Below are 22084 nucleotides of genomic sequence, written 5' to 3'. Positions count from 1 at the left end.
TCCTGATTGCTAAAATTCTATCAGTTCATGTAACAAATCAAGCAAATGTACAGTACAATGATTCTATCTAAACCGCTGTGAAATATGGCACACATAGAACAGATCTACCACTTCTTAGACTTGCATTCAATGAGAATGACAGCTCCATAACTCACATTTCTATGTGAATTTGGTCGGGTCGCCCAAAAAGTTACAATATATTACTTTTCCAAGTAACTACTTCCAACACGGATTAAGTACACATGCATGTCAATTAACTGCAAAATATTCAGGATACAACAATCATAGCAAGGATATACTCTTTAGTAACTGAACGCCTAATCGTTCATTAACAAGGGAACCCAACCAATATTCCCTCAAAACAATGTTGCCTCTGTGCAGGTCAACTTCCGGCACGGGGTTCCTGTGAACACTGAGACTATACCCGCTTTAATTTACTGTTTTAACAGTAAATAGTAGGCCACTGTGGCTGTTTGATCATAATGTAGGCCTACCATAAAAGACACCATAATTTGCAAATCAATTCATTAAAAATCTTACAATGTGATTTTCTGGATTTTTTCCCCTCATTTGTCTATCATAGTTGAAGTGTACCTATGATGAAAATTACAGGCCTCTCTCATCTTTTTAAGTGGGAGAACTTGCACAATTGGTGGCTGACTAAATACTTTTTTGCCCCACTGTAAATGTCTGGTTAGACTGTAAACTCTCCTTCCAGACTCACATTAAGCATCTCCAATCCAAAATTAAATCTAGAATCAGCTTCCTATTTTGACTAAATACTTTTTTGCCCCACTGTATGTATAATACATAATGGAGCATAATGTATTTACAGTTTTATTCACTTTTTCAAGTACTCGTGACAAATAATGCATTCCGATTATTGCATAGATTGTAATGGACACCTATGATGTGTGTAAAACACTTTTTTGAAGGTTGTACTGATTATAATGAACTAAGCTATTTGCCAGCTATGTGTGGCACCATGTTTGTTGTCATTACACAACGCATTCTGTGCGTCAAATAAATATCTGTCAGACCAAAGATGTTACAACGAGGTGAAGGAATGGTTCACTCATCTTTCAGGTAAACTTCCGGAAGAGAATGAAGGGAAGTGAATGATCGTAAACGACACACCCCCTTAAACATGCATACTGCAAACAGACCAAACTCATCTAGTCTCCTCTTCTTATCTTTGGTTGACGCGAAAAACAAACATGGCGGCACCCACAAACTACCCATTGTCAAATTACTTTCAATTTCTATAAAGTGCTTTGCTCAATTATTTTGATCAATGTTGAGCTCACCCATGATGTGATGATTTATAAGTAGTAATTGTAATTAGCTCATTCATATTGTGTTTTTTGTCAGTTGAGAGTTATGACATCTTGTGTTACGTCAATATTTCCTCAGTTCGCGCTAGGACTAATGTAGCTTACATTTTCCGGTTTGGATAATTGTGTTATGCTGTAGCTACTTCTGTGAATGTCTGAACATTACATCCACAAATAAACTGGTCACATTCAGGACATAACCTTGAAAGGTCCAGTTCAGTTCAAAGTGAATGGCCCAAATCCATATATGGCAATGGTCTATTTGCATATAGGCCTACTGCAGCTCTGATTGGTTATGTCTAGCGTATGGGCCTTGCCTGTCAATGCAATATAATCCTACTCCGATGAGTTCTGCGTCCAACAAAATCTCTTACGTAGTTTTTTTGTTTTGGTATGTTGCATTGAAAGGGGATAATATTGCGTTGATTTGATCACAATTCCCACAGTAAAGGGAAATGTTGATAGTGTTAACTAACAGGGAAAACTCTAGAAAGTTGAGTGAAGTTCAATATCGTGCTTCTGAGGGCGCTGATATTTCTTCTGCATAATTGTTTTAGGACTCCTACCCCCCTTTCACCTGTCCTCTGGGCCCTAGCCTGGGTTACGGTATAATCCAGGTCCTGTGACCACAACGACTGGCCCCTGAGGACCATGGATTGGCAAATTTTCTGAATCATACCGTCATCTTGAGCCCCGACCGATAGCACATCAAAGGATTACATGGCCAGGCCTCTTCCCTCCACTTGTGTTAAGACAGAAAAATTGCCAAACCAATTCCGCGTTCTTCTCTAAAGCATAAAATAAATTGGACTATTGGAAATTCACAAAGTTAGTTTGTAAATGTTGTGTCAACTCTTCTCAGAAAAGATTAATCTCTACACAAAGATTAAGGCTCAATATCTGAGTCTGCATTCATTCATTGCTGCTTAGATCTATTTAAATCTTCAAATAAGACTTTCTGTGCTCTATTTTTTTTTATATCCTGAGGAAACGTTAATAAACACATTTTACGGCCCCCTAATCTGCACTAAAATCCACTAAAACCACCTTCTGAATAAGACCAATGAGCTCAGTTTAAGAGTGACTTAAGAAGGGATTGGAAGAGCAAAACATTAAATTCACATTCCCCCCTCCCTCATTTTCTCAGTGTGAAAATGAAGAAACAGAAGAGGCAGAAAAACATACTTTTTGTGAGGCTTCTATTCTGGTGCTCCACTGTACAAAAGGAAGCAGATTTGCAGAGGAGATGACCCTTGATCCCTAAGCTGCTGAAAGGTCCTCAATGACCCAAATACCACCTAATCAATCACATTCTAGGAGCAGTGGTAAGCGGGCCATGTGGTTGGACAGTAAACGGACACTGGGCTATGGGAGGGCGGTCCCCACCACCCCAGAATTCCAGGGTGGGGTGTGGCTATTTTTTCTCACCCTCCTGGGGGTTCAGTTGGGGCCAGAATGGACACACCAACAGGCATTAACAGTCTAGAAATGAAACTAAACACAGTTAGCCACTAACTAAAACATTCTAATTACCCAAGAGAAACTGACCAAACAAGACAGACCAGAATTACACTTAACCAATTCAATTAACCAAACTAACTTAAAAGAGATCCTCTGGTAATTTAGTATACTTTTAGCCAGTAGTTCTGAAAGTAGCGCTCACAAGCCAAAAGCTGTCCCCGAAAATTGTATACTACGGTGCAGATATGTGCACCAAGTCATTGCTCGCTCGCTCTGCTGTGTGTGCATCTTGCTAGCTGTCACTCAAATGGAAAGGAGCTAAAGCTCATTGGCTAGAACTTGAATTCCTAGTAGGCTGGCCCACATGGGAGGGAAATATAGGGGAAATTTACTTCCAGTAGAGTAAACAGTCACTTTTTAACTAGGGATGACGTGGATAATAGTCAGGAATTCTACTCATAGATTTCACATGTATGAACTACACATTGACACATGCAGAAAAAAAGCAGCAGGTAAAAAAAAAAAACATACTAATCGCCAGAGTTCCCAGAGAAAGTATTTCAAACAGTCTTAAAGTACATTTTTAAATACAGTTGAAGTCGGAAGTTTACATACACTTAGCTTGGAGTCATTAAAACTAGTTTTTCAACCACTCCACAAATTTCTTGTTAAAAACTATAGTTTTGGCAAGTCTGTTAGAACATCTACTTTGTGCATGACACAAGTCATTTTTCCAACAATTGTTTACAGATTATTTAACTTATAACAATTTAACTGTATCACAATTCCAGTGGGTCAGAAGTTTACATACACTAAGTTGACTGTGCCTTTAAACAGCTTGGAAAAGTCCCGAAAATTATGTCATGGCTTTAGAAGTTTCTTTACCTCTGGATGTATTTAAAGGCCTACCTTCAAACTCAGTGTCTCTTTGCTTGACATCATGGGAAAATGTAAAGAAATTAACCAAGACCTCAGAAACATTTTTGTAGACCTCCACAAGTCTGGTTCATCCTTGGGAGCAATTTCCAAACACCTGAAGGTACCACGTTCATCTGTACAAACAATAGTACGCAAGTATAAACACCATGGGACCACGCAGCCATCATACCACTTAGGAAGGAGACACGTTCTGTCTCCTAGAGATGAACGCACTTTGTTGCGAAAAGTGCAAATCAATCCCAGAACAACAGCAAAGGAACTTGTGAAGATGCTGGAGGAAACAGGTAAACAAGTATCTATATCCACAGTAAAAAGAGTCCTATATCGACATAACCTGAAAGGCCACTCAGTAAGGAAGAGGCAACTGCTCCAAAACCGCCATAAAAACGCCAGACTATGGTGTGCAAATGCACATGGGGACAAAGAACATACTTTTTGGAGAAATGTCCTCTGGTCTGATTAAACAAAAATAGAACTGTTTGATCAATTACCATCGTTATGTTTGGAGGAAAAGGGGGGAGGCTTGCAAACCAAAGAACACCATCCCACCGTGAAGCACGGGGGTGGCAGCATCATGTTGTGGGGTTGTTATGCTACAGGAGGGACTGGTGCACTTCACAAGATAGATGGCATCATGATGTAGGAAAATGACGTGGATATATTGAAGCAAGACATCAGTCAGGAAGTTAAAGCTTGGTCGCAAATGGGTCTTCCAAATGGACAATAACCTCAAGCATACTTCCAAAGTTGTGGCAAAATGGCTTAAGGACCACAAAGTCAAGGTATTGGAGTGGCCATCACAAAGCCCTGACCTCAAAGCCCAATCCTATAACAAATTTGTGGGCAGAACTGAAAAAGCATGTGCGAGCAAGTAGGTCTTGAAACCTGACTCAGTTGCACCAGCTCTGTCAGGAGGAATGGGCCAAAATTCACCCAACTTATTGTGGGAATCTTGTGGAAGGATACATGAAACATTTGACCCAAGTTAAAAAATTTAAATGCTTAACAGTAGACAAACCGATAAAAAAAAGTTAATTAAAATGTTCAGCATTTGAGAGGAAGACTGGCTAATTAGGTAGAAGGGCCAAGCTACTCAAAACCAACACTTGTGCAAATAGACAAAGACCTTATCCAGCCAGTTTGGATTTCCAAACACAGGAATACCTCTTCTGACAACATGCTTGACAGGAAAAAAAACACCACTTCACCCACACAGACCTACCCACCCACCACGTAGCTTCTGAGATAGCCTTATCTAGTTTTAGCAACGTTTCATTTTGTAGGGTTTCTGTGAAAGGCCTGTCTAGGTACCATCAAAACAATTCTGCTCCTCAGAAATATGTTCTGAACTGATAAGAACCGGACCCTCCGTGGGCATAATGGGCCCCACCTTAGTTCCAATTTGCACTGTCATCCACCGCCATTGAGTGAAAACTAGTCCCTTCCTCTGAGGTACAATACCTTCACATTCCTCTCTTTTTCTGCTTCAGTTTTTGTTTCTGTCAGACCGATCAACTAAAAAACCTAGTCCTATTATCTCTGTGAGATTCTATGGATTGTTCAGAAATAGTTTGAGTGAGGGGAGTAGAGGAGAAGAATTTGGAATGACCCTGAGTGACTCGTCACACAGAATTCTGTCAGACTTGAACCAACTCCAACATACTGTAAGTGACAGCAATCCCCAGAATTCCATGCCACAGAACGACTCAAAAGCTCAAGCCTATCTGGCTTGATGAGTGGCCGAACAGTTAATTGTATCTCACGGAGTCTATGGGCCTAATGCCAACACAGAGTAGAGATTTACAGAGGTTAAGCCACCATAATCAATATGACACTGTTAACTGCACTTTGATTGCACAGCATGTCCTGGAGATGGACATTCTGCATGCCGTGGTGCTCTCGCTAGTCTGAAGCTTGAATATTCACCAAGCCTAAACTGGCGTATGAATGTCTGTTCTGGGGACATTCACTTTTATATGATTTGATGATGCGTCATCAGTCCAGTGGATTGGCAGGTGATCTGCAGACAGACAGACAGACAGACAGACAGACAGACAGACAGACAGACAGACAGACAGACAGACAGACAGACAGACAGACAGACAGACAGACAGACAGACAGACAGACAGACAGACAGACAGACAGACAGACAGACAGACAGACAGACAGACAGACAGACAGACAGACAGACAGACAGACAGACAGACAGACAGACAGACAGACAGACAGACAGACAGACAGACAGACAGACAGACAGACAGACAGACAGACAGACAGACAGACAGACAGACAGACAGACAGACAGACAGACAGACAGACAGACAGACAGACAGACAGACAGACAGACAGACAGACAGACAGACAGACAGACAGACAGACAGACAGACAGACAGACAGACAGACAGACAGACAGACAGACAGACAGACAGACAGACAGACAGACAGACAGACAGACAGACAGACAGACAGACAGACAGACAGACAGACAGACAGACAGACAGACAGACAGACACAGACAGACAGACAGACAGACAGACAGACAGACAGACAGACAGACAGACAGACAGACAGACAGACAGACAGACAGACAGACAGACAGACAGACAGACAGACAGACAGACAGACAGACAGACAGACAGACAGACAGACAGACAGACAGACAGACAGACAGACAGACAGACAGACAGACAGACAGACAGACAGACAGACAGACAGACAGACAGACAGACAGACAGACAGACAGACAGACAGACAGACAGACAGACAGACAGACAGACGACAGACAGACAGACAGACAGACAGACAGACAGACAGACAGACAGACAGACAGACAGACAGACAGACAGACAGACAGACAGACAGACAGACAGACAGACAGACAGACAGACAGACAGACAGACAGACAGACAGACAGACAGACAGACAGACAGACAGACAGACAGACAGACAGACAGACAGACAGACAGACAGACAGACAGACAGACAGACAGACAGACAGACAGACAGACAGACAGACAGACAGACAGACAGACAGACAGACAGACAGACAGACAGACAGACAGACAGACAGACAGACAGACAGACAGACAGACAGACAGACAGACAGACAGACAGACAGACAGACAGACAGACAGACAGACAGACAGACAGACAGACAGACAGACAGACAGACAGACAGACAGACAGACAGACAGACAGACAGACAGACAGACAGACAGACAGACAGACAGACAGACAGACAGACAGACAGACAGACAGACAGACAGACAGACAGACAGACAGACAGACAGACAGACAGACAGACAGACAGACAGACCTTTCACAGACTACAGGTAGGGAGCGTTGGTGACCGGCTAAATTGGCCAGTGTGAAACCCATGTATCTAGGCAACCAGATCTGATGGTTCCTTTGTCCAGGGTGAAAGGTTGGAAGTGCTCACACTAATCTCTCCGTTTCACAATTAAGTAACAGAAGAGCCATTTCAAACCCCTCCTCTTTTTGTGGCAGAAAGCAGAAAGCAAGTCAACCCCCATCTCCTACAAATTCCCTCCATGCTAATCGAAAGGTATTTACACCCGAAATTAAGTGGCCTCTCATGCCGCTGTTTTTTTTACACTGCAAACGCTTCTAAAGATGTCCGCAAACAGCTCAAATCTTATAACACAAATACTGCCATGGACAAAGGGGCCTTGGCTATTGTGATGGCCAAGCCGCTGTTCCTTTTCCTGTGAATCCTTCCCTATTCAAAGACCTCACGCCACAAGGTTAATATGTGACAGGAATATTTCAAGGTGGGAAACCGAGTGACAAAGGAAGGCTTTCTGTTCCCTCTGTCGAAGGCTTTATCTGTCATCTACCCATCTTTAACCAAGGGTCTTGAACAAAGCCTTGGGAGACAAACAGGGAGATCGCCGGACTACAGTGTTGTGAATGTGGAATCTGGGGGAGTTAATGCGTGTTAGACACAGGATGGGCTACTGGGGTCGCTTTGTAACGTGTCGAGAGACATCTCAGAGAGAGAGGGGGTTTGGCGGCCAGATTGCCCAGCTTCCTGCTGGCCTCCTTTTTCAGAGTGAATCGCCGAGCCTCCGGGAGTCCATAATCTCCCCCACAAAACTTTCTATTTCCCCCATCCAGACGCGCGCTGCTGTCTCTCACTCACAATGCGCCACAAAACCTGCTCGCACGGAGGGATTCTCTCCGACTGCGCCGCGAAACGGATTCTGATATCCCAATTTGCTGACCCCCCCCCCCCTCCACCCCGACTGGCTCTTCCTCCACTAACCCCCAAAACAGTGCTGTTCCCCAGGTTCCCGTGGCCATGCCACAATGTGGCCGTGCCACCACAACACCTACTAAGCCGCGAATAGAGAACAGAGAGACCTCGTTGGGTACTTCTCACTGGCTGGGGTAGGCGGTGGAAGGAAGCTGTGTCGGTGCCAGGTCGCATTCCCCCCAGCCCCCACAGACACATGGCCCCTCGCAAAGACGCCTCACATAATGCACAAGGCCCAGTCAATAAACGTAGAGCTCATTGTGGGAATTTACACTTGGTCTAATGGCTAAACATTCCTGCCACGGAGGATGATTACTTCTGGGTGTTGCCCCCCCCCGCATGGTATCTTTCAGGCCAGCTGAGCATCCCTGCGCCTGGAAAACTCATTTAGATCCTATCTGACAAAAAAATGTGTTTGGAGAGGGGAGCAGAGAGGAAAGAAAACAGGGAGAAGAAGAGACTGTAGTCTAGGTCTGCACTTGATTTAATTTGTTCACTGATACTGACTCAGACCACTTGTACACCTCTTATTTTGGGAAGTGAGTGAGAGAGATGAAGGAGAAAAAAAAATAGTTCTGTCCAGGAGAGTGGAGAAAAGAGGAGCATTGAAGGTATTTTAGAACTGTAGAAGGTCTCCACTCTCGGAGAGAGAGGTTGATAGATCCACTATTTAAATAACCCTGTACGATTCTGAATGACAGTCAGCTGAAAGATTTCTAAGAGCTCTTCTCAACTACACTTCAGCTGTTCACAAGACACCTTTAGCAAATGTTACCCATACTGCATAGCAAAACTATTTTAACTGGGACAGTGGGAGGATTGGGTTGCAAAGCTTGCCCTATGCCACCTGTTAAACTTCTCCCATAAACTCAAATTACCCTGATGTATTCTCTCTTAGTCTTTTCACTTATCAAAAAGCTTTTGCACATAATGATGAATGAAAAAAGACTGTAGGCAAAACTAGAGAAGGTAAAAACACAATGGGAATGGTGGAGTTTTGATTACTAACCACATCAAAAGGAGATTCTGCAACCGCCTCCTCTTTCAGTCAGAAAGTTGGTCTGGCTGGTCCATGCTGGTATATATTTAGGAGATACACTAACACTCCCTCCGAATCGTGACTTTGGTGGGAGAAGGGACCATCAAGGGGACCAATCCCTGCCCATCTACAGTGACAGACAGTTCAGCCCTCAAATAAACTACACTATATGTCACTCCGGATCTCAGGGAACACAGATCTGTGCATTACACCTGAAGCAAAAAGTCTCCTTGCAACTCATAGTGGTTCATAAGGACACAAACATCAACATAATACCTACACAGTAGACTATTATGAAAACTATGCCTCACTAATATACTAAGAAGGGACAAAGACCTTTTCTATAAGTGCACTCCACTGTAGTTTACGGGGACAGAGACCAGTCAGACAGACAGATGGGTAATATGCCAGACTGAGGGACAGCTTGCTCAATAATTAAAGGCTAGCGATATATGGGGGTTAACGCTTTATTATATGAACTAACGCAGCATTACTGCGCACCAGATGACAACAGTGGGAGGCCATTCATGAGGCTAACGCACCAATCAAAAATGAAACACTACCAAATATCCTTCAAGTACCTCCAATTACCATTTATAGATGGTTTGTGCTGAATAAATACAGTTATTCTTTGTATGGTAAAACATCGATTTATTCAACCTTGATGTCCACATAAACACAATGCAGAATTTTAAGGCAAACAAAAACACTTCCATACCAAGGCTGTGTGTTCATCATGGCTCTGATGCTCACTGACAACTCAATAATGTCACTATTAACTAAATGCTAAAGATATGGTCTTATTCGCCTAATGTGATTGAGATAATCAACACTTTTGACGTGAACCCTGTTCACCAGTGGCAGTGGCCTAAATTTAGGAAAGTTGCACATGAAAGGGGTGTGTGTGTGTGTGTGTGTGTGTGTGTGTGTGTGTGTGTGTGTGTGTGTGTGTGTGTGTGTGTGTGTGTGGGGGACTGACTGGGAGGCCACCAGTGTGAACATTTTCAGATGTGGGAGTGAAAAAGAAAGTGGGGGTGGGAATGAAATCGCGAGAGAAGGAAAGAAAGAGGCCTCAGGCTTCTTGTCTCACTGCGCCATAACACAGGCGTGTTGTCCTCCCTTTTCTCTCGCTCACTGTCCAAACTATTTCTGGCTTGAGAAAGAAACTGTTTACTCTGTGGCCCTGGCCGCTGGAGTCACGCAGTGTTCCCACCAGCTAAATCCACTGTTGCCTCCAAAATGTTTTGCATATTTTCCCTGTAACACAAGACTTAAAAAAGAGGGGAGGAAAGAGTGAGAGAGGGAGGGAGAGAGGGGGATAGAAAATGAGGGGTTAGTCCCTCCCATTATTTCTTAATTTTCACTGAGACCAGGAATCTTGGGGGTCAGATGGCTCGTCTATAAACAGGACTACCAACATCTCATGGAAAACACGTGGCTTCGCTTCCTAAACATGGGCCAAATCAGATGGCCTTTACCGATGACCGAAGGTGCCATTCCGATCATTTGCACAATAAGTGAGTTTCCCCCCTGTTGAACATGGTGCAGACAAGATGACCTGTGCTGATATTGCAGAGCGAGAGACAGTCCCTGAGGGTCTCCAGTTAGTCGGTGGATAGAAGGCGGTTACTGTTAGACGGCTACACTGCTCCCAGGTCAGCTCGTCAGCTCTCCATCTCCATGTCATTACAGCATTGTCAACACTCATTTCAGCCACAGCTCACATGGTGTCCAGACAGGGCTGCTCCCCTTCTATCTGCACAGAAATGACAACACTGTTCCAGGATATCACACTATTGTATTTGCACTGAACTCTAGTGAGTGGCAAAAACCTAGTGCATTACCTTCTGCAGTTAAACTTGCTCTAGCTACTGTACGTGCATTGAGGGGAGATTCATACTATGTAATCAAGCTTAAAAGTCACATTAGGACATGGGATCTCCTGGCAAGACTACAGTCTCTCTTAGAACTAGCCCAAGCCATTAAGATGTGGCTTGTGTGAGAGGGGTGCGTTTCGTGTGAGAGGTGTGTCGTTCAAAAGTGTTGATCAATGTCAGGTTCTATAATGTGATTCTCACTGTGACTTAGGTCCGTGTGAGGTGGAACCCTCCAGAGCTATAGCAGAGGTGTTATAGGTGGGAGTCAGTTTGGACTGCCCTTAAAAATGATGTCGGCAGTGCAGTCTGCGGGAGCAGGGCAGGGCAGTAGCCTACTGCGTAACCACACAGGCACATGATGTTGTTTTTCTCAGAGTCATGTCACCTCAAAATCCCCAGCTAACACTGCTGACTGTGTTATTCAGATACATTAAACTGTGGCCACAATCAATTAGTCTCAGATGAAGAGATGAGGCCTAATGCCATAGTATTGGCTTTATGATAAATGAGATGGTACTATCAACAAAACAACTTGATTAGTTTATTTTCTTTTACTTCTTCTTTTGACAAGTGACTGTCATGTTTGCCATACTAATTTCAAAATGTTAACGTTCAGAAAATACACAGAATGTTCCTTTACAGTAGCGTGCCCTTACAATTACTCAAGGTTTCATGTGTACATACTGTGAAAAGGTTCAGAGTACCGTATACGCATGCACAGGGATATAAACTAACCTAAGCAAATACCAAAGTAACGCTAAATATAAAGCTTGTGATCCGTCCTGTTTTACAACCAACCAGTGTGAGTCTGAGTGGATAAAGAAGAGCTGCTGCAACTGATAACTCTGACATCAACTAGCCAGAAAGGATGCCACAATTTAATTTTAATTTAATTTTACCTTTATTTAACCAGGCAAGTCAGTTAAGAACATATTCTTATTTTCAATGACGGCCTAGGAACAGTGGGTTAACTGCCTGTTCAGGGGCAGAACGACAGATTTGTACCTTGTCAGCTCGGGGGTTTGAACTCGCAACCTTCCGGTTACTAGTCCAACGCTCTAACCACTAGGCTACGCTGCCGCCCCGATAGTGCCCGTTGAAGAAGCAGCATCACCCAGAAATGGGCATGAAGTCATGGCCAAATATTGTCATTTCAGAACAGCACCCCATAATGCAAAGAAGACACTTAGATAACATTTGGCTTTGATGGTCAACAATATTTTCCCCTGTCTGGTGTTCGACCACTGCACAAAAACAAAGTGCTTTTTGAAATAAATGTGGTCCTTACAGAAAGTGTTAGGTCTGCAATTGCACAATAATTCTTATAATCTTACATCTATTTCAAATCTGTCAGCCAACGTTTCAAGTGTACAGTGCACATGTAGAAATAAAATCAACAACAAAAAGCAGTTGACTATAACATCTCGTTAGGGAACTGTGTATTGCTCCGTTTTGTAACTCATGAGAGCCAAGGGGTGACATAATGCACTTCTTCCAAACTCGGTGCGGTTTCCGGGAATGCCATTCATCCTTGACTGTTTAACACAGCGTATTTCAGCGACGGAGGGATGATCGCATGAGGGGAACAGGAGAGAACCGGCCCTAGCTCTTTGCCCTTCTATACCCTCTCTGCTGGCCAAGCCTGCCTGCGCTGCCAGCGGGAAACTGAGACCTGGATGTTTACAACGCCACGCAAAACTCTGGCCATCATAAACACCACCTCCATGCCGACGGTCAGGAACTATTTACATAGCGAGTGCAACACAGAGTCACACAACCACAGGACTGTGGAAGAAGGGGTAGAAAGGGAGGGGGGGGGGATCTCTAGCTGATAAGTAACCGTGTGTTTTGTCTGGCGTTAGATGGACACCGCAGATCCCAGAGGAGCTCCTCTCTTACATCGAAAAAGGTGTATATTGCAACTCATTACAACCTTAGTGTCACTCAAACATTTCTGTATACCAGAGAGAGTGTGAACAGAACAGAGTGATTACTCACTCAATCTCACTTTACACGAGTCACACTTCCTAGAAACGTTAGCATATAATATGCACATATGTTGTGTTCCAAATGGTTTAAAGTGTGAATAATCACCTTTCTGACAGTGTACAGTAAGTTATGCATCGCCACACTCGCACACAGGCACACATAGAGCTCCACACAATCAGAATTAGGTGATAACCCATTTTCCAGAGCGAGTAGACTGAGTAAAGCTAAGCATATGGGTGAGCATATTGAGAGATGGAGCAGCCGAATCAGCCTAGCCATGCGTTAGAGCACATTTTAAAATATAAGCCCAGTGGGTCTCGGGGGAGACTGGCCTCACTGCTGTTTCAAACCCAGGCAGGAAGACAAGTCCCTTGCTTATTTTTCTACTCCAGACTGGAATTCTATATTTAGACTTTCTGCTGGTATGACTGTCTGATCATTAGCCTCATTTAACCCCTCTTTACTATATGACCCTGAATTGGTCATGGTCCTGCCGCTGTCAAATAGGGGGCCAGCTCAAGTGGCGTTAGCCCCGAGACATGCCTGTCAAAAAATGCGGGCCCACCCAGATTGCTCCGGGAAGTTATTTGGGTCAGGCTCGGATGACGGTGTCAGTCTCCATTACACTGAGTTATACTCCATTCTGGTTCTGTTGGGGTACACAGAGGAGCTCCTCCCCCATTTAAAAAACAAAACAGAGAATACCTACATATTGAGTAACCATCTCCCTAACAATGGCACATGGAGTACAAGAATACTATATCTACTGAAAATGTTTTCGTTTCACAAAAAAGGAAGAGTAAAGTGTACCGATTGAGAAGGCATTGAGGTTGATATACAGGACAACACAGCTTGGATCACATTACCAGTCCATAGTTCTGAAAGAGGATGGCTTGTTGTTTGGTCGGTCACAGAAGTGTGGAGCGATAGAATGGCTGTAACCCAGTAAACCACAGGTTACACACATCAATGCTACACACACACACTGGAGGTTGTGACCCATCTCTGCCACACTCTGGAGTCCAGCAATCACAACACACCTAGTCATCCTCCTTACAGTATCAGCATACACACACAAGCTCCACTGGTGCCAAATGTGAGTGGAGGGAAACTTGAGTCTGCACCTCTTGTAAATTAAGAATCATTGGCCATATACGCAAGTAGTTGAGTGTCATCCACATAGCAATGATAGGACAGACCATGTGAGGATATGACAGAGCCGAGTGACTTAGGGTATAGAGAGAAGAGGGCTTAGAACCGAGCCCTGGAGGACACCAGTAGTGAGAGTACGTGGTGAAGACACATATCCTCTCCATGTCACCTAGTTGGAGCGGCCTGCCAAGTAGGATGCAATCCAAGAGTGTGCATAGCCTGAGATGCCCAGCCCTGAGAGGGTGGAGAGGAGGATCTTATGGTTCACTGTGTCGAAGGCAGCAGATAGATCGAAGAGGATGAAAATAGAGGAGAGAGAGTCAGCTTTGGCAGTGGGGAGAGCCTCTGACACAGAGAAGAGCAGTCTCGGTTGAGTGACCCATCTTGAAGCCTGACTGGTTAGGGTCAAGAAGATCGTTCTGAGAGAGACAATGAGAAAGTTGATAAGAGACAGCACACTCAAGTGTTTTGGAAAGAAAAGAAAGAAGGGATACAGCTCTATTGTTTTTTACGTCAAATTAGTTGAGTTGGTTTCTTGAGGAAGGGAGCAACTTGGGCCATTTTGAAGTCAGAGGGGTCAGGGATGAGTTGATGAGGGAAGTGAGGAATGGGAGAAGGTGGGGAGAAGAAATGGTCTGCAGAAGGGAGGAGAGGACAGGGTCAAGCGGACAGGTTGTTGGGCAGCCCGACCTCACTAGACACAGGATGTCATCTGGAGAGAGAGGGGATAAAGAGGTCAAGGCGTAGGGTAGTTCTGTGTGAATGAGACCAGTGGATTCAATAGGCTGAGTGAATGAGTAGAGGATGTCTCTTTTTAAAAGTTGTTGACAAAGTCATCAGCAGAGAGGGAGGGGGAGGGGTGGAGGATGAAGGAGGGAGAAGAAGGTGGAAAAGGGTTAGAGGCTGTTGAAATTTAGAGTGGTAAAAGTGTCTTTATCACCGGATACAGAGGAGAGGAGAGAGTGGAAGGATGGTAGGTCCTCTGGAAGTTTAGTTTTCCTTCATTTTCGCTCAGCTGCCCGCAACCCTGTTGTGTAAGCTTGAAATGAGTCACTCAGCCACAGAGCAGGAGGGGCAAGCCGGCTGGGAGGAAATGGGACAGTGCAAGTTATAGGATGTGGAAAGGGAGGAGAGTAGGGTTGAAGAGGCACAATCAGGAGACAGGAGGGAGAAGGACTTAGCAGAAGAAGAGATGATAGGATAGAAAAAGAGGAGTAGAGTGGGAGAGAGTGTGAAGATTGCAACGGAGCATGACCATCTGGGTAGGGACTGAGTGGTTAGGGTTGGAGGAGAGGGAGACCTGGAGGGGGTAGGGACTGAGTGGTTAGGGTTGGAGGAGAGGGAGACCTGGAGGGGGTAGGGACTGAGTGGTTAGGGTTGGAGGAAAGGGAGACAGAAAAGGAAACAAAGTAGTGATCAGAGACCTGGAGAGGGGTTGTGGTGAGATCAGTAGGCGAGCAGCTTCTGGTAAAGAAGAGGTCAAGCATATTGCCTGCCTCGTGAGTTGGAGGAGACTGGGAAAGGGTGAGGTCAAAAGAGGCGAGGAAGGGAAAGAGAGAGTTGGGGAAAAAACAAATCGAAGGCAGACGTCGGGAGTTTGAAGTCGGCAAGTACAAAGAGCGGAGAGCCATCGTCAGGAAATGAGCTTATCATGGTGTCAATGAGGAACTCTTAAAGGGCACCTGGTGGGTGATAGATGACAATAATGTTAAGCTTGATTGGACAAGTGATTGTGACAGCATGGAATTCAAATGAGGAGATGGACAGGTGAGAGAGGGAGAAAAGAGAAAATCTCCATTTAAGAGAAATTAAATTAAATCTGGTGACCATATGCTCCCGGACTATGACAGAAAACATAGTCAGATGAAGAGAGCAGCTGGGGTAGCAGTGTTCTCTGGGGTGATCCATGTCTCCGTCAGGGCCAAAAAGTCAAGGGACTGAAGGGCAGCATAGGCTGACATGAACTTGGCGTTCTTGTCCACAGATCAGCAGTTCCAAGCTGAAGTGAGACTGAAGTGAAGTGAGAGAGTGGTGTGAAGCCTTCCTCGCATTCCTTCCTCAAACAACTCGGCAGAACCGTCTTAGTTTTGCGACAAATCCGCCACTGACATGACCTCCACTTACAGCTGCCATTGAGAAACCAGGGGAGACTGAAGAACAAACACTAATTGCTGATTGCCTAGGAGAGGTGAAACCACTCCCCCTCCAATACAGCCACTGATTACCAAAACAAGTCATAAATTGCCCTGCCCCTTGAACCTGGTTGATGTGTCAACAATCTGCAAGTTATGAGCAGTGAGCAGTTCACACACCAAGTAGGCTACTGGGAAGACAGACAGCACTTAAAGTAGACGGACCTAGCTAGCAAAAATAAAAAAAGAGAAACACAAAAATGTATACTTATCACTCCTGGAGATATCAGGAGTCATCTAGCTATAGCTGGACGGTAAAGCCCAGGTCTGAGTGTCCCTTCGCCTTCTCCCTCTCTGGCATCCAGCCCGTGTAGTCAGGCTGAGGGAGCCCTGTGTGCCAGGGGAGATTCCAGACCTCCACCTTCCAGACCCCCACCTCGCCGTGGAACGAGCCAGCCGGCTTATAACCATGACTGAGAGGGTTCGGCTTTATACCGGAAGCCATGGTTACTAGCTTTTAGCGCTGTGACACGGGATATGGTAATGTCCCTGCTGGGTCTTTCTGCTTGGTACAGTGCCAAGAGCAGTAAGACGTAGCATACTATAAACTCACTGTGGTGTAAAAACAACTATTTTAATAATGACTAAAATATCACAAATTCAACAAGCATACATTATTAGTTGATATGCTTCAGACCACACCAAAATGAATGCTTTTTTGTGTTTTGTTTTATTTATAGCCATCAATCGGACCTATTTCACATGACTTAGTTAGACCTTTAACCTCAGGAGCAAACTGTAGACAGTCACACAACAAACAGAATTAGATGGTGTACAAGACCCTGGTGGGAGTGGAGAAACTCTTCTAAAGAGAACACAATTGTCTCTAACACAGAGTGATGGTGGGAACACATGTAAAGCCTTATTGAAGCAGAAGTGGTGGCTGTGTTCTTACCTGTGTGGATCTGTCTGTGAGCCTCCAGAGCATCCTCCTTCTGGAACTGGGCCCCACACTGGTCACAGACAATGGCCTTCTCACCAGCTGCAACACAGGAGAGGAGAAGTGTTTAATATGGACATAGGCCCAATACAGTGTAGGAATTATACTAACTGTAGATACATGTACTATATAGTATGTGTGTGGTAAGATTACATAACCTTTGGAACAGACATAAGATTTTGTGACATTTAAAGTTGTTTTTTAAATGTACAAAGTGATACTGCCAAGAGGAGTGTGCAAGTTGTTCTTCTCCATTTAAGATATCATAAAAAGATATTCTCACACACCTGCAACAAGCAAACTCTTTTTTGAAACACCTGTATTGTTCTGTACTATGTCAATAACAAGACCCATCGTGTCTGAGCAGCTTTAAAAGTACAGTATAATGTGTGCCAACGTTGGGCCTCTCCTCTTCACACTGCATTTCTACAATCCAATTCAGTTTAATAAACTTTTTTATTCCCCAGCCAGGGACAATAACAGAATAAAGTTGATTGAATTGAACTGTATAAGTGCAGTATGAAGAGCTGAGGTCTAGCGTTAGTATTTAGCACATACAAACAGAAGGTACTCTGGGAGCATGTCTCAGGTCCAGCCAGTCAACAGCTTTATGGTGTCGCTAGGCTAGCTCGCTAACTTGTGTCCTGCTCCACCCAGATATCAAACAGTTATGTTCTGTGTTCCTGTGTGATCCTGATCCCAGGACACAGAGAACGCTAAACTAGACCTTGGCTGTTCTGTTCTTGGCAATGTCTCCAAGGGTTACGACACCCTCCAGCAGCAGCAAATCATAACAGGAAGTCAATACTAAGATAACTTTTTTTGTCTTAGAGATGGAGACAAACTGGGTGTCGGTTTCGTAACGACAAACAGTGATATTACAAAACAGCTGCACTATAAGTCTGAGGAAGACAACTTACACTGAAACATGATGGACACGGTGGAGTTCTAAATTTGCCAGTTACAACTTACGCAACACAAGTATTTACTGTATTAGATATTGTACTTGACCTTAACTGTCATTTCAGACACTCACAGCACAAGGCATTAGTCAATGTTAGACTTGGTCGGTACCGTATGTTTTTCAATACTGTAAAAAAATACAAGATGTCCCAAATAAAATATCTACAGCTCAGGGCTCCAGCTATGCATTTGGTGTGATAACTTGCTAGTTAAGTGGCTAGCTTGCAAGATCAAGCTTATTGGTTACAGCAGAGACAAATCAATCGACTCCTAGATCAAGATCCCTGATGCCTAAATTAGTTTTGTGTGTGAATTTGTAAAACTTTTTTTTTTTAATGGAAAGAAATAGCGGCCCTTGTTTTCACTGCCGATAATACCGAATACTCCGGTAGAGTACAGGAACTTTTTGACGGTATGACAATCTGGATACTACCGAACCACAGTTAATATAGGTACTTTTTCACTGAAATATGGCCTTCAGTAAAACATTGCCGAAGTAATACTCTTGATGTTATGCATATTTTAATATAGCGTATGGCCAGGGATGTTTAATGCAGAGTTGAACATATGGTCAAATTAGTCCGTTAAAATAAATACTTAACCTTTGGAGAGGGAACCATGTTCAGGTGAGATTTAGACAGAGTATCTAATTTTAAATTTGCATTAATAAAATCAGCTCCCCCTGCTTCTTCCAGAGACCAATGGAGATGATTGGATATTATAGAGCCAATAGTTTTTCCTGGTTGGGTCACATGGTCTAGAAAAACACCTTGCCTTAAACACGGACTAAAATGCTTTAGTTGATTGTTTGTTTCAGTCAACGTACTGTAACCATGAGCCAATACAGTCTTTACCTGGGTGGAACTAGCACAGTGTAGAGTTAGTGAACCGGATGGCGCAACACTCTAACCCCTCCCCAGGGAGGCCGAAGCCGTGTACTAAACAGGCTCACGATGGAGTATTCACCACGGCACATGGACATAAATTCTTAGAGGAAGTGGCAGCGTGATGCTGTGTCTCTATGAGGACAAAACCTCTGTGGCACCTCATTGGTGTGGCTCATTACTGTCTGAGCGGGGAGTAGGACCGATAGAGAAGCCACAGCACACAGTCAGCCAGCCACCCAGCAGGCAAGGAGGAACCATTCTGGGGGCCTCAGAAAAACCCTAACACAAATTATAGTGATACATTTTCACCTCCTTTCTTATTTCCCTTTAATCAATAGAAGGCATCTTGTTAGCCGGACAGAGGAGAGGAGAAGGGAGGGGACGAGGGGTGAGAGAAAAACTCCTCCCTGGCACTCTGGCACCATCCTTCCCTTCTCCCCCCGACCCTCTGCCCCCGGGTAGTGCCGTGGCAGCACCAACTCTGCTGCTCAAAATAACTGCTTGCCTCTCCAGAGAGAGAAAAAAAGAGGGAGAGAAAGAAGTGGCTATAAAATAATTGTTCTCCAACAAATCCTACTTCCTCTCTCCCCAGCTCCCCTCCAAGTTGCCACAACCGTGCCCTAACCTGACATAATGGGCCTTGCACAACTGTTGCTTCGAATAACCCAAGTAAAAGGAGGGGGGGGGGGGGTTGTGCCACGTGCCACTGACTGACGCTTCCCTTTTCACTTCCTCCTCTGAAATATTACACAACGCTGCAGGCAGTGGGATTTTGGCTTTTCTAAACAAAAGAGAAATGCTGCCTCCTCCTACTAACAGCACAGAGTAGAAGGGGAGGTGTAGTGTCCCGCCTTTCCATGCTCCATTGGAGTGGTCATGGATGTTTAAGGGGATACCCCTGATTGGAAGTGCCAGTAGCCCACCACACGGTGTCTGAGCTAACCCAATCTAATGGAGCCCCACCACAACACCAACCAGCCACACAGAGCCAGCCCTCAGCCTGCAATGCAGAGGGGGAGAGAAGCAGAGGGGGAGAGAAGCTGAGAGGCAGAGAGGCAGAGACGGAGAGAGCCAGAGACGGAGAGAGGCAGAGACGGAGAGAGGCAGAGACGGAGAGAGGCAGAGACGGAGAGAGGCAGAGAGGGAAAGAAGCAGAGAGGGAGAGAAGCAGAGAGGAAAGAAGCAGAGAGGGAAAGAAGCAGAGAGGGAAAGAAGCAGAGACGGAGAGAGGCAGAGACGGAGAGAAGCAGAGACGGAGAGAAGCAGAGACGGAAGAGGCAGAGACGGAGAGAGGCAGAGACGGAGAGAAGCAGAGACGGAGAGAGGCAGAGACGGAGAGAGGCAGAGACAGAGAGGCAGAGACGGAGAGAGGCAGAGACGGAGAGAAGCAGAGACGGGAGAGAGGCAGAGACGGAGAGAGGCAGAGACGGAGAGAAGCAGAGAGGAAAGAAGCAGAGAGGGAAAGAAGCAGAGACGGAGAGAGGCAGAGACGGAGAGAAGCAGAGACGGAGAGAAGCAGAGACGGAGAGAGGCAGAGACGGAGAGAGGCAGAGACGGAGAGAAGCAGAGACGGAGAGAGGCAGAGACGGAGAGAGGCAGAGAGGGAGAGAGGCAGAGACGGAGAGAGGCAGAGACGGAGAGAGGCAGAGACGGAGAGAGGCAGAGACGGAGAGAGGCAGAGACGGAGAGAGGCAGAGAGGGAAAGAAGCAGAGAGGGAAAGAAGCAGAGAGGGAAAGAAGCAGAGAGGGAAAGAAGCAGAGAGGAAAGAGGCAGAGAGGCAGAGAGGGAAAGAAGCAGAGAGGCAGAGAGGGAAAGAAGCAGAGAGGGAGAGAAGCAGAGAGGGAGAGAGGCAGAGAGGGAGAGAAGCAGAGAGGGAGAGAAGCAGAGAGGGAGAGAGGGCAGAGAGGGAAAGAAGCAGAGAGGGAAAGAAGCAGAGAGGGAAAGAAGCAGAGAGGGAGAGAGGCAGAGACGGAGAGAAGCAGAGACGGAGAGAGGCAGAGACGGAGAGAGGCAGAGACGGAGAGAGGCAGAGACGGAGAGAAGCAGAGACGGAGAGAGGCAGAGACGGAGAGAAGCAGAGACGGAGAGAGGCAGAGACGGAGAGAGGCAGAGACGGAGAGAGGCAGAGACGGAGAGAAGCAGAGACGGAGAGAAGCAGAGACGGAGAGAGGCAGAGACGGAGAGAAGCAGAGAGGAAAGAAGCAGAGAGGGAAAGAAGCAGAGAGGGAAAGAAGCAGAGAGGGAAAGAGGCAGAGAAGGCAGAGAGGAAAGAAGCAGAGAGGCAGAGAGGGAAAGAAGCAGAGAGGCAGAGAGGAAAGAGGCAGAGAGGGAAAGAGGCAGAGGGGAAAGAAGCAGAGAGGCAGAGGAAAGAAGAGAGGAAATAAGCAGAGAGGGAAAGAAGCAGAGAGGAAAGAGAGAGGAAAGAAGAGAGAGGCAGAGAGGGAAGAAGCAGAGGGGAAAGAAGCAGAGAGGCAGAGAGGCAGAGAAGCATGGAGGAAAGAAGCAGAGAGGCAGAGAGGGAAGAAGCAGAGAGGCAGAGAGGCAGAAAAAGCAGAGAGGAGAGAGGGAAAGAAGAGGGAAAGAAGCAGAGAGGGAAAGAAGCAGAGAGGAAAGAAGTACAGAGAGGGAAAGAAGAGAGGGAAAGCAGAGGGAAAAGAAGCAGAGAGGAAAAGAAGCAGAGAGGCAGAGAGGAGAGAAGGAGAGGGGAAGAGAGCAGAGAGGGAAAGAAGCAGAGAAGCAGAGAGGAAAGAAGCAGAGGGGAAAGAAGCAGAGAGGGAAGAGAGAGGGAAAGCAGAGAAGGAGAGAAGCAGAGGGGAGGAAAGCAAGAGAGGAGAGAGGAAGAAGCAGAGGGGAAAGAAGCAGAGAGGAAAGAAGCAGAGAGGGAAAAAGGAGAAGCAGAGAGGGGAAAGAAGCAGAGAGGCAGAGAAGAAAGAAGCAGAGAGGAAAGAAGGCAGAGAGGAAAGAAGCAGAGAGGAAAGAAGCAGAGGCAGAGAGGAAAGAAACAGAGAGGGAAAGAAGCAGAGAGGCAGAGGG

The 22084-nt window shown here is 45.4% G+C and overlaps 1 protein-coding gene across 6 annotated transcripts in view; it reads right to left on the bottom strand.

Moving 5' to 3' along the window:
- Window positions 1-22084, bottom strand: part of LOC118389978 (zinc finger and BTB domain-containing protein 16-A-like) — a 193340-nt gene that overhangs the window by 62381 nt on the left and 108875 nt on the right. For all 6 annotated transcript variants that reach the window (XR_008147427.1, XR_008147426.1, XM_035780061.2 and 3 more), the window contains exon 4: window positions 17156-17242. Coding sequence is in view for 4 of the 6 variants with exons in the window: in XM_035780061.2 (XP_035635954.1) it covers window positions 17156-17242 (87 nt within the window). In the remaining 2 variants the exon portion in view is untranslated. The remainder of the gene's footprint in view (window positions 1-17155; window positions 17243-22084) is intronic.

Source organism: Oncorhynchus keta, chromosome 11, assembly GCF_023373465.1.
Source record: "Oncorhynchus keta strain PuntledgeMale-10-30-2019 chromosome 11, Oket_V2, whole genome shotgun sequence".
Taxonomy (NCBI): Eukaryota; Metazoa; Chordata; class Actinopteri; order Salmoniformes; family Salmonidae; genus Oncorhynchus; species Oncorhynchus keta.
The sequence above is the reverse complement of the archived record's forward strand: the minus strand, read 5'-3'. Positions and strand labels throughout refer to the sequence as shown.